The following is a 12838-nucleotide window of genomic DNA, read 5'->3' on the forward strand; positions in this document are numbered from 1 at the left end:
GAATTTACACCGTCGAAACAAGAAGAACAAAAAGAAACAAAAGTAGTAAATTTTGGGATGCACTTCCTTTGTTTTTCTTCCTTCAATGTGTTTTTTCTTCTGTTGTATTTGATCGATCACTATGATTTATACAAATGGAGTGAAAAATTTACTTAATTAAAGTAATATGCATACTTAGCTTTTTAAGGCCGAGTAATGTAAGAAAAAAAAAAAAATCAATGTTTCAAGATACGTAGTACTCCCTCCGAATCTAAATGTTATTCCCGTTTCCTTTTTTAGTGTCCCAAAATAATCTTCCCATTTCTTTTATTTCCTTTTTAATTTCTTCCTTGTAATTTTAACTTTGTAATTCTATTGGTTTATCAATAAAAACCTTATAGTCTCATTGGTTGGTTTAAGTTTGGATGGATTAATGAGTTGTCATTTTTATTCTTTAAATTCTATTGGTTCAACTATTTTGTTTTCTTGTGAAAATGGAATAAAAAAGCAACAATTCCCCATAAAACTACATTAATAATAGTTAATCTTATAATGTTTCTTTTTCTTTAATAACCGCGTAAAATGACAAACGGGAATAACATTTAGGTTCGGAGGGAGTATGTAATTAACGATAATACACTATAATACGTTGCATTTAGGATTGAGAATCATATACAAAGATATTTCCTTTTCCTTTGATTTTTCACCTCTTTTACCATTATCAATGTAATTTACCTTATTTCCTATTTTCTAGCTTGTCTATCTTACAAAGCATAACCTTTTTTTACTTATTTTAATTTAATAACTAGTGTGTAGTCCGGGCTTTGCTCCGGTTTTACTTTTAGTGGGATTTACTTTTTGTAAAAACGTGCCCATTTCTAAAAGATTGTATTTTACATTTACATGGGAAAATATAACATAAATAGCAAATTAAGATGCTAGGAAGTGAAACTTTAATCAATGAGGTTTGATGTTCGATCCTTGCTACATGATTTTTTGGTTGTCATTAACATGTCATGATGCTTATTAGTTGTGACGTGGCGTAATAAGTAGGAGACATACGTGACAAATATACGTTTTCATAAACGTTTTTTAATATATTAGTATAGATGGATCAAGCAAACTACGGAATACTAGATAGAGTACTAGAGAGGGGTTAAAACAATGTGGGCCTAAAATGTGGGCTTGGTATATCATGTTAGCCCATATCCATTATCCATGGTAGGGAATCTTCAAACAGAACTTTATTCGTACACCCAAAAGCTGCCTCCCAAAAGCAGCTTTGACACAGTTACACACATACTACTACAACTCTAGAAGCCTATGAGTCACATGAGATGGGCCACAACTCGCACTAAGGTTCAGAGATTGAGCCATCGGGTGGCCCGTGGATAGAGTTGGGTACGTACCGGATCGTAAAAGGCATATGTAATGAGTCAGCATGTATCGTGCCTCAATGTGCCGTGTCGTGTAGAACGAGTCAAGGAAAAATCGTATTATGATGGACTCATTCCCCTCTTCTATAAGGCCCACACATGACATGTTATACGTTCTGGATTTCGTCTTGCCAGCGGGATTCCTTACTGATTCGAGATTTTGGGTTAATTGGTTAAAAGTAAGTGTGTTGATGTGCGGGCCGACCCGTCGTGCTCATGTAAAACTCATGCCAAATTTTCTAAAACGATCATCATGTACGGCCCATGGCCCTTCAACGTGCTTCTTATGCCGTGTCGGACTTGCAACAGGCTCATGGGTCGTGTCAGATCAACTTTATGTTGGACCCAGACAACCCACGTGCTGACCCAACCCATGCTTAGCTCTAACTTTGGACGTGGTTGCTAATTTGTTATGTTTGAGACTCAATAAAACATTTGTTGGTTCAAAATGCCGAGTAGTGAATTATTCCCTCCATCCCAAAATACTTGTTAAATTTTCCTTTTTATCTATCTCACATTTATATTAGGATCCGCTTACTGATATTTGAATGTCTCTCCATTCTTACTAATAAAAAGTTTAAAGCTACATCCCCCTCATCTAATTAAATAATTGCCCTCATTAACTCTTTTTATAATTCACTTAATAAAATAACACAAAATACATATTAATTGATAATTAAACTACCCCCTCCGTCTTTTTTTTCTTTACGTTTGGTATTTCGCACGCGTTTTAACGGCCAATTAATGTGCATTGTTTTTTTAAAAAAACAAGGCAAATTATGTTTATTTATAATGTTTTCACTTTTGTCAATATTCTGGTATTGGAAAAATGAGAAAAAATTAATGTCCCAATGGAAAAATGTGAGAGATTAAATCATTCAATTAATTTAATTGGTTAAAATAATCATTGGACACAAATTTTGATAGGATATTAATACATTTATGTGATAATATATAAGAAAATGTAAATAACATTATCCCACCCAAAAAAACCTAAAAAACAAAAAGAAAATCAGGGAATCAGGGAATACCATCTAAAATGTTATGCAAATATAGAGGGCGGAGAGACGGCATGCTGTGATGTGTGAGCAAACATATCACAGCGCCAAACATGCACCATTTTTTTTTAAAAAAGTACTATTCATTAAAAAAGAAAAGTACCATTTTGTTAAACAGAGTTCCATTTCGATAAAAATATGTACCATTTCGTTAAAAAGAGTACTATTTCATTAAAAACAAAGTACCATTTCGATTAAAACATGTACCATTTTGATTAAAATACCATTTCGATTAAAACTTATACCATTTTATTGGATTTTTTTACTGTTATGTTTTTACAAAAATATAACAGATCGGAGTTTTTACTTGCTCTGCAAATATAAGTGTAACATTTATCTTGGGAGTTGAGACACAGAGATTACATATTTACGTGTGATTTCTAAGAAGTTCATATATATACCTTTGACCATTAGTATGCTCGATGGTATGTGAATCATTGACTTACTAGGCACTAACATTACACAACAAAACCACTTGCAAGTTGCAACTTTTGCAAATTATTTTATATTTTCTTGTTAAGATGATGAGTGTCGTCATGTACCGACGTATCTTCACCAAAATGCAAATGTGTAAGATACGCATGTCTTGAAACATTCAGATTTTTGTTTTGTGTAAAATTTGATGTGTTATATTCACCTGATTTTCACTTACTTTTAGTTTATTCTATCAGAAATATATGGGTACTTCGTGACTTTTTAGAGAGCGCTTTATTCACTGGAGTAAACCTAAACTTAATTATTGGAAATTTATTCACCTGATTTAATTTAATGGACATGACCAAATCTGATTAGTAGAGATTAAACTTAAGAGAGTAAACTTATAGGAGATAGTTAAAACTTATTGACATTATAACACCTGATGCACCCCTTATCAATGAGGGAGGTAATGGTGGCTAAACTCGACCCAACACGAAAAAAGCACGACGGGACACGAGCAAGAAGTCACGGGGAGCACTTTTTTGGTAAAACCATGACAAGGCCGCACGACCCGACACGAAAAAATATGTTAATTTTGAGTAAAAGTAGACTTAGACACGACTGCTTGACCCGACCCAACACGAGGGCACGTGATTCTGGGCTGCATTTTTGAAATGTCCGACCTGGCCCCGCACGTGACAAGTTGGCTTGTCCTGGGTCAGATTGAATCAGGGCCACGATTCACGGATGACCCCACCCACGACCTAGCCTAGCGTAACCCAAGCTCCAACCCGATCCGACCCAACACGAGGGCACATGATCCCGGGCCGTACGTGGGCTGCATTTTTTAAATGTTTGACCTGGCTCCGCACATTGCAAGTTGGCTTGGTATGAGTCAGACCGAATCAAGCCCACAACTCACGTATAACCCTACCCACGACCTAGCCTAACCTAACCCAAACCCCAACGCGATCAGTGGCTCAACCCGACCCAACACGAGGGCACGTGATCCTGGGTTGTGCAACCTAGCGTAACCCAAGCCCCAACTCGATCCGACCAACGGCTCGGCCCGACCCAACACGAGGGCACGTGATCCTGGGTTGTGCAACCTAGCGTAATCCAAGCCCCAACTCGATCCGACCAACGGCTCGGCCCGACCCAACAGGAGGGCACGTGATCCTGAGTCATGCCTGGGCCACAAATTTGAAATATTCGACCTAACCCAATACGTTACAAGTTGCTTAGCACGCGTCAGATCGAATAGGCCCACAACTCACATATAACCCACCCACGAGCTAGCCCAGCCTAACCCAATCCCCAACCCGATTCAACCAACTACCCAATTCGGCCGGCCCGACCCGACCCGACCCGACCCGACACACAACCATTATTAGAGTGAGGTAGTAGAGTACTTTTCAACCCAAAAATGGCATAAGCAATAAACGACAAAAAAAGAGGTAAAAACTAGTGGCGGCTATTGGAAGAGTTTTCGCAGTGAAGTAACACGAGAGCACTGGACACGTGCAACGTGTCATCCAAATACCATCCTTTCTTTGCCGCGTTGTCATCCCCTTCATTTTCCTCCTCTCATTTTTTTTTATTTTCCCTTTTTTTTTTTAAAACCCAAAAAGACCACCCAACGAAGGACTTTGCTCCGACTTCCTTCTTCACAAGATTGGAGGAAAAAGAAAAAAAATTCAGGAGAGAGAAAAACACACAAAAAGGGAAGAACGAACCCACAAATTCAAATATTCAAAACCCACCTCAATTTTGATTTTTTGGGCGGAATTTTGATTAATTCAATTGAAAAGTTCTTTCCCCCAATTTTTCAAAATTTCCCCAAATTTTTAGGGTTCTTATTTCGTTTTATTATCACCAAGCGATAAATTCCTTACAAGTAAGTCTCTTTTTTCTGTTTCAATTGGTTTGATTTGAATTTATTGACTTTATTGTGTCCTTTTTGAGTTCGATTGGTTACAATTGGATGCGAATTTTGAGTTTTCCAATTTTTTTCTGCTGGGTATAGCTTTTGAGTTGTTAGGGTTTCTGCATGTCGATATCTCTAATTTTGAATTTTCTTGGGGATTGTTTGTTTATTATATATGGTTTTGTTTGGTTGATTCCGTTGATATTGAATTGGGGGTTGATTAATTCTGTGTATATTAGTGTTCTTCTGTGTTTTAAATTGCATTGAGTTTTTCTTTTTATATATGGTTTTGTTTGGTTGATTCCGTTGATATTGAATTGGGGGTTGATTAATTCTGTGTATATTAGTGTTCTTCTGTGTTTTGATTTGCATTGAGATTTTCTTGATTGAACTGGTTTTGAAACCAAAATCAGAATTGGATCTTTTTCCAGTGTGTTTTTATTGTGAGTAAGTGAATTTTGGTCTCTCAGCTGTGAAGTGTTGAAGGTGGCCAATTTAGTGCTCTCCTTGCATGTTAAGTTTTCTGAATATTTACCAACCTTGGGAAATTTGTATGGAAGAAAGTTGAGAAACTAAATACAGTGATAGATTTATCGCGGTATAGATGTTGCCGTAGGTGACATAACATAAACCCTTGTCGAATTTCTCTGCTAAAATGGTGAAGAAAAGCAGTTGTTAGGATATGTGGCAGACTGGCAGTTGATAAGTAGTCCATAAGCGACCCCTGTAATTCCGTATCCTGCTGTCTAAGAAAAGGATGGTTAAGCTCCATGCAATTGTATTGTTTGATGATACTTGGTAGACGGCGTAATTCATTGAAGTGTCTGAAGAGGATGATATAAGTTCTTTGTTGGTTGAAGATCTATAATATAGGATAGCTCCGAACAGTCCTGTAACTCAGCTGATTCCTTCTAAGTAATGTTAAGATTAAAGCTCATTTATGGTGAAGCTGGATGAAGCCTTGATTAGGTTGGACTCTTGTTCGAACTTGAAAAATGGGCGTTTTCTGAGTACTTGAAGTTGGTGAATTCATTAGTTTGATAAAAGTCAAATACGAAGGTCATAAGGAAGGACGAGGGTAAAATAGAATAACTTATCACATGAAATGATTCATCATGTATCTCAATTTCATGTGTTGGGAGCTAGTTTAGTGTAACTAATATTCCTATATATCCAAGAGTGAGAATTATGAAACGACGACTGTTGATAGTTCAAGTAATAGAGAAAATTATATCAGGGAAGATATTATTATGAAACGACGACTGTTGTTAGTTCAAGTAATAGAGAAAATTAGTTGTAGGTATAGAGAGGAAGCTTGATAGGCTTAAGGTCCCATGATGCATAGAGATACACACATGCTGTCACATAGGCTTGAGAGGAAGTAAAACATAAGCCCTTGTCGATATTCTCTGCAAACATTGTGAAGAAGAGCAGTTGTTAGAATATGTGACAGTTGATAGTATTCATTAGTGACCCCCCGTAATACCATATCCTCCTATCTAAGGAAAGGATGGTTAAGCTCCATGCAATTGTTTGTTTGATGATACTTGGTAGGCGGTATAATTCATTGAAGTGTCGGAAGAAGATGCGTTTTCTGAGTACTTGAAGTTGGTGAATTCTTCAGTTTTGAGAAAGTCAAATCCGAAGGTCATAAGAAAAGGTCGAGGGTAAAATAGAATCAACTATCACATTAAATGCTTCATCTTGTATCTCAGTTTCATATTCTGAGAGCTAGTTTAAGGTAATTATTACTCCCACATTCCCAAGAGTGTGAGGCATTATTTTTGACAAGTGGATAGGTTATATCAGGAATGATATTATTATGAAAAGATGATTGTTGTTACTTGTTAGTACAAGTAATAGAGAAAATTAGTAAATATAAGGTATAAAGAGGAAGCTTGATAGGCTTATCCCATGATTCATAGACATACACAGTTACACACATGCTGTCACATAGTCTTGAGTGGAAGTAAGACGTAAGTGGATTGCTGTAGTATCATGAGAACTTTAGGGTTGGGGAACAGGATATATTTGCTTGAATTTCTTGTATTTTTGTAATGTTAAAATGACATGATTGGTCTTGTGCTACTACTCTTGTAAAAAACACTTATTAGGCTGATCCTGGTTAAGCGCATTGCAGGTTCCTAGTTAAATATCTGGAGTTGATGCCGTTTTTAGTGTGTGTCTGAAGCATGCCATCAAAGTCTATTTTGGCAAGCCAGTCTGAGCCTAGTTCCCACACTACCACTACCCCAACAGCAGTCTGTTCCGATCCCTGGTGGCAGGCAGCTGCATATGCTCCGTTGCCTTTAACTGATGCAGTTGGAAATGTTCCTAAACCTACGTTAAATCAACAACTCGAGATGTCGGGATCTAAAGATGACCAGTCATTGTCAAACGCGGGGGATGATGAAGAAGAAGAGAGCAGCAAAGACTCAGAAACTACAGGTTCTACTTCTACCCCTCGAGGTATTGTTTCAGATATATGTTACTCCCTATGTCCCTAATATATATACCGCATTTCTTATTTGGATTGTGCCAAAATAATAGTCTGATTATGGTAGATTGGTGGTTCCACCAATTCCGTATAAATAACCTTCAAGCAAATGTGGCAATGTGGCATATTGTTTAGGGGCTGAAGGAGTATTATCATGTTTCTTGGCAAGTTTACGATACAATGTTTTTTGAAGAAGTATCTCCAACTTCTATCTACTCTGGAGTTCTTCTCCTTTGTGTGTGTGTGTGTGTTTGTTTTGAGTTGCAGAAAGTGTACTGTTATCACTAATTAGAATTGTGATGTTAAGCAGGAATCAAATTTAGTTTTTGAATTAATAAAAACCAGAATGCGATTCTTCATTGCACTAATAAGTTTGTTTTGTCCTGTCTCAGATGGTAGCAGTGGGCACGAACTCCAGAAATCGCAATATGGTGAGTCCAGTATGTCACTTGGAAGTGCGGATTACTACTCACAACATCCACAACTAGAACTTGTTGGTCACTCAATTGTAAGTTAGCCAGAATGTCATGATTATTGCATTTGCAAATGGACTACATCAATTTTTTTGTTTTTGTTGTAATGCTATATTGCTATCTGCAGGCCTGTGCGTCAACTCCTTATCCTGATCTCTACTATGGCGGAATGATGGCTGCCTATGGACCTCCACCAATGGTAGGTCACTTCATATTTTATTAGCTGGAAATTTTATTGTCATGGGAGAAGTGGGGAGTGCAGGAGGATTGGTGTTTCTTTTTAGTGTGTGTTTGGCTGTGGCTGATGATTTTTAATTAGACTGCAATTACTGCTTTATAAACTATGATTGGCCTGATAACAAGATCTTGTCCATGGAAAAGAAAAGGCATAGAATAAATGAAAAGTTATGTTTTGTAAATTCAACTGTTGGTTGTCTTAGTGTGTTCTGGTGTGTGTGAGAAGCTATATGATGTGAAAGTATTGCCTACATATTTTCTCCCCTTTCCCCTAATGTGCTCGCTCAATTTTTAATTTCTTTTTCCTACCCCATGACCGTTCAGAACTTGAATGATATTTGAAGAATTTGAACAGTTTTTAGATGGTTGCTAAAGCTTTCTTGGGCAATGCAGAAACCCCTTAAACTACCTGCTTACCACATTAATCTCTCAGTAACATCATCAAGGTGCTAACCTGGCTCACTATTTAGGTAGGTAGAGAGAAGCCCCATTATGCCCCAAGAAAAAGCAGCCACAGGGCGAATTAATTAAAATGCGACTCTAGAGTAGTGTCGTGACAATGACTATTGACTAGTCTCCTCCTTCTGAGTTGGAGCTAAGCCATTTAGTTCACCTCAGACGCGGACCCTCAACCTGGACAATACTTACTGAAGTGCTTACAGGTCTTCTGCATTCGTTCTGTGCATATTAGAAGCTTCTTCGTCAGCTGGAATAATTCTCCCATTTAACTTATAGCATATTCTCCCTGCAAGCAGTACATTGTCCTTTATGAATCCACTTCCCACTCCCGAGCAGTCTCATTCAGACCCACACAGTGACACAACTGTAGTTAGCTCCATGCAGCTTCAGACCAGGAACTTTTGAAGGGAATTACGCTAGCAGATCGGTATTTATGGATAGGAGCAGGAATAGGAGATATAACATATAATCACAGAGCAAATAGACAAGTGTTACTAGATTCTTTGGTACCCCCGCAAATCTCGAATTGGTTCGCCCATACCGAATCGTGTTCTCCGATCGTCGTGGTTCGCGAACCAAATCGTTGAGGTCAGGGAAGGTGAGAGAAGGAAAAATATAAAATATTTTGGGGCTTTTGTTTGAGAAGGAACTACATGTTATTTGAGTGTGAGTATTCACATAAAATCTTTGCAATATCTGATATTTTGAACACTATTTTAATTAAACCAAGGGAAAAAAGTTCCAAGTTTCCAACTCCTCTTGCGAACTGAAAACCAGTCAATTCGCGAATCTCGAGCCCGGACCGTACCCCGCATGAAGAACCACAAATCAAGTAACCCTCTCCTAGGGGTTTTGGACTGTCAATTCCATATTTTTTTTGAGGCACCTTGGGGAAGTCACATTTCTTAATTTTAATCAAGTATACCCTGCATTCTGCATCATTTACTGCTAGTTACTTCTTTTACAACGTCTGTTGCCATTAGAAGAAAAATTCTGATCGGCTTGGGAACTATTAGTCCCCAGGATTTCCCCATAGGTTGATACTGCCTGGGCACATTTGCATTGTTCTTCTTATAAAGACGAAGTCGTAGAAATCTTTGTCAAATCTTTTGAACTGCCATTTTCTGGCAGAGACTTCAGTGTAGTATAGCTCTATTGATAAGATTTTCAGGGATGTGGAGTTCTTTGGACTTCTGTTTGGATTTATGTCTGGCTCTGTCCTAGCATCATTTTGTATTGGTGCTGTGTCGTTAAACTAAGGTTCACGATAAATGACTCGGTTTAACAGCTTGTAAAATTTGCAAGTTTTAGGGAGATCTTCTACTGTTATAATGATATCACAGGGATGTTATCCAGGATATATGTTTGCAATGCCCAATTATGGTTGTTTTTGTTATCAAGTTGGGTAATTCTGTTTTGACTTATGTTTAATGTATGATGTGATCAGGTTCCTCCCCAGTTTTATGGGATGCATCAACCCAGGATGCCTTTGCCTCTTGAAATGGCACAAGAACCTGTTTATGTAAATGCTAAGCAGTACCATGGAATCTTAAGACGGAGGCAGGTCCGTGCAAAAGCTGAGTTGGAAAGGAAACTTATCAAAATCAGAAAGGTATTGCGTGCTAAATCCACGTTTTTAGTATCTTGCAGTGCCGATAAAAGTGGGTTTATTGTTCTGTTGTATGTCAATGCAGTTGTTTTATGCACGCAATTTATTGTGTATGTAATTGTTTAAGGTCATTGTTTTTTTGGTAAAAGGTAAGTATTATATCAATAAGCGCAAAAGCATGACAAGTCTACGTGGCCTAGGTGCAAGTAGACGAGCACGTACTGTTTACATCCGAACCAAACCAAACCAAACCATACAATAAAAGCTGTTACAATGAATCAATCCAAGCTCTATCTGTAGCTGAAGTTTTCTTGGGCAGAAGTAGAACTGCTCGAGCTCTACCCTTCACCAAGTCTTTGATGTATATGACAGTAGCCTCCACTGTGGGAATCCTAAGATTCCAATATCTTTCATTTCTGACTCTGTATTGTAACAGCAAATGACTCCGTATTGTAACAGCAACAAAACTAACTTTTTTCCTGAAACTAGAACATCTTTTCTGCAAACCCAATTACTCCAACCAAGATCAAATTCTCGAAATAACACTGATGCTAAATTAACAGTAAAGAAAAGAGGTAGTTATAACTTGTAAGTCTCAGGACCTTGGCCACAAATAGTGCACTGTACACAAACAAGACCTAAAAGGTACCAAGAACAGAGGCAGTCTTGAACCTACCTAGCACGCCAACCAGGTTATGGAACTATGCTTAGGAATGTTCATCCTATTCCACACCCATCTTCGCCACACAACCTTATGAAGTTGGCCTTGCAATTGCAACCATATATACCCATGTTTGGCTGTATAGAGTCCTCTAGGACTTGCAATCCAAGCAATGCCAACTGGCAGATTTACGTGGAGAACAGCTCCACCTAAATTACCTTTAAGTTGTCTTGGTGCTTTGTTAAAATTCGAGGTTGAACTTCGCCAGGTTCTACGGTTTTCTTTGTGCCTAACCTGGTTGTGATTCGTTGCTGTTGATATCTGAGTGTGTTACATCCTTCATGTGGAGTTTCTATCTTTCTGCAGCCATATCTACATGAGTCTCGCCACCAACATGCTTTGAGAAGGGCAAGAGGTACAGGAGGACGTTTTGCGAAAAAGGGTGAAGCCGAAGGTTCTAACCACTCTGCTGATGAGAAAAATAAATCTTCAGGTTCGGCTTCACCTTCCATCCAGTCTTCAAAATTGGATATTTCAAGATGATGTTACCTCTGTTCTCTTAAGACAAATTGGTAGAAGGTAGTCAAGGTACACCAGGTTGCATGTAGCTCTACATGCAACTGGGTTGTTGTGTATTTTTATTCCTTCTAAAAGCACGTTTTTATTGTTAAAAGCACATATTTACCGATTAAAAGTACATTTTTACAAAGAAAAAAACATTTGCTTTAAAAGAAAATATTGTTAAGGACAACACAATCAATGAAAAGATTTTTTCTGAAAAATGTATGTGTTAAAACGGTAAAAATGTGCTTTAGATTGTAAAATTTTGTTTTTAAATTGGATAATGTGCTTTTAAACCGTAAAAAAAAAGTGCTTTTAACCCATGTAGACCTTCATACAACTAGGTGCACCTTCTAATTTGTGTTTTATGACCCTTCGGAAATTTTCTATATTCCACCAGATGCAGGAGGGTCCCACTCGCACGAGGCTCGTGAAGAACGTGGTGACATCAACAGTTCAGGAGGAACTAGAACTGGTGAAGGCCAGTCTAACCAGCAGCAATGGGGTAGCGGCATGTCCAAAGACCAGGCTCCACATTGTGCACTAGCCATATGATAGTAGTTAGAGCTTAACGAAGGGGTCGAGAATTCAACTACTTGGGATAGAAGATTAAATGTCCTATTTCTCTTGATCTTTCTCTTAATCTTTTATGGTAGATTGGATCTTCTCTTGGCTTTAAATGGCCAAGCGGCAAATCATTCTTGGCTGGTTTACCGTGCTTGTGGGTGGCACCGGAGAGTAGGATAAAGTTGGATAGCAAATTAGGGTTCGATGACCTTTGAACTATGTACAGTTCTAGTTTTTTTTGGTCATTTTTTTCCTTTTTTTCTTTTTGTTGTAGTTCAGAGCTTTAGGTTAGTGTGAGGAAAGGAAAGGATAATGAGGCTAAGATATCATTTGGTAGCTCGTTATGTTCGATCTTAACGACTTGATTCGAGTACTTTGTGTATAGTTGATAGGGTTATGATGATGATATTAGGTCTTTATTTGAGATATTAATATACTCTTGGCTGGTTGCAGCTGATAAAGTGTTTGTAACAATAGGTTATTGTGGTTTTGTGTTGTTTATGTCTGGTTTCCGTGGCAGGTGTAAAGATGGCCGAGTAGTGAGCTTTTGCCTGTTAAGTTTTACACTACTCAGAACGAAGACCGGTTACGTTCCACGAAAGTTCGGGACTTTTTGAAACAGGGTTCCGTAATCTCCAAATTTGGTATTACAGGATGTATTGCCTTTGTTTTTGGACAATTTGAACTTTTTCGTACCTTGAATGGTTATTGGTTCGGGTGTTTTCCATTAAACAACATCCATTTGAAATCCGGAGGCATAGTGAGTGGTTAGAATCATGTAATTGGGCTACTAATGTACATATTTGTTAATTTTCTTGCGCAATCGATGTTGTTGAATCAAGGACATTTCGAGCCTTGAACAACTAGTGGGAATGTCCTTGATTCAATGTGCCTATTAAAAAAAAATTGGAGCATAAATGTCGTTTAATAGGCGAAGTAGATGATTTTGAGCGCTCC

General features: G+C 37.9%; 1 protein-coding gene across 6 annotated transcripts; it reads left to right on the forward strand.

Moving 5' to 3' along the window:
* Positions 1 to 4461: 4461 nt before the first annotated feature.
* Positions 4462 to 12382, forward strand: LOC110801447 (nuclear transcription factor Y subunit A-1). 6 transcript variants are annotated; one of them, XM_022006816.2, is made up of 7 exons: positions 4462 to 4787; positions 6958 to 7286; positions 7707 to 7822; positions 7915 to 7986; positions 9931 to 10095; positions 11120 to 11246; positions 11715 to 12382. In XM_022006816.2, exons 2-7 carry the CDS (start codon positions 7010 to 7012, stop codon positions 11867 to 11869), a joined length of 912 nt encoding a protein of 303 aa, XP_021862508.1. In that variant the 5' UTR covers positions 4462 to 4787; positions 6958 to 7009; the 3' UTR covers positions 11870 to 12382. The 6 variants fall into 6 exon arrangements, with proteins under 6 accessions (XP_021862508.1, XP_021862533.1, XP_056699831.1 ...); XM_022006841.2 differs by having other exon boundaries at positions 4514 to 4787; positions 11120 to 11341; positions 11715 to 11853; XM_056843853.1 differs by having other exon boundaries at positions 4515 to 4787; positions 6948 to 7265.
* Positions 12383 to 12838: the final 456 nt, after the last annotated feature.

The sequence above is a fragment of the Spinacia oleracea genome, chromosome 4 (genome assembly GCF_020520425.1).
Source record: "Spinacia oleracea cultivar Varoflay chromosome 4, BTI_SOV_V1, whole genome shotgun sequence".
Lineage (NCBI taxonomy): Eukaryota > Viridiplantae > Streptophyta > Magnoliopsida > Caryophyllales > Amaranthaceae > Spinacia > Spinacia oleracea.

Excerpts from the sequence above, each read along its gene's own strand:
- LOC110801447 (XM_022006816.2), top strand. The coding sequence starts at position 7,010 with ATGCCATCAAAGTCTATTTTGGCAAGCCAGTCTGAGCCTAGTTCCCAC. Across the intron at positions 7,987-9,930 it reads CCTATGGACCTCCACCAATG|GTTCCTCCCCAGTTTTATGG; the intron begins GTAGGTCACTTC and ends TGATGTGATCAG. Across the intron at positions 10,096-11,119 it reads AACTTATCAAAATCAGAAAG|CCATATCTACATGAGTCTCG; the intron begins GTATTGCGTGCT and ends ATCTTTCTGCAG.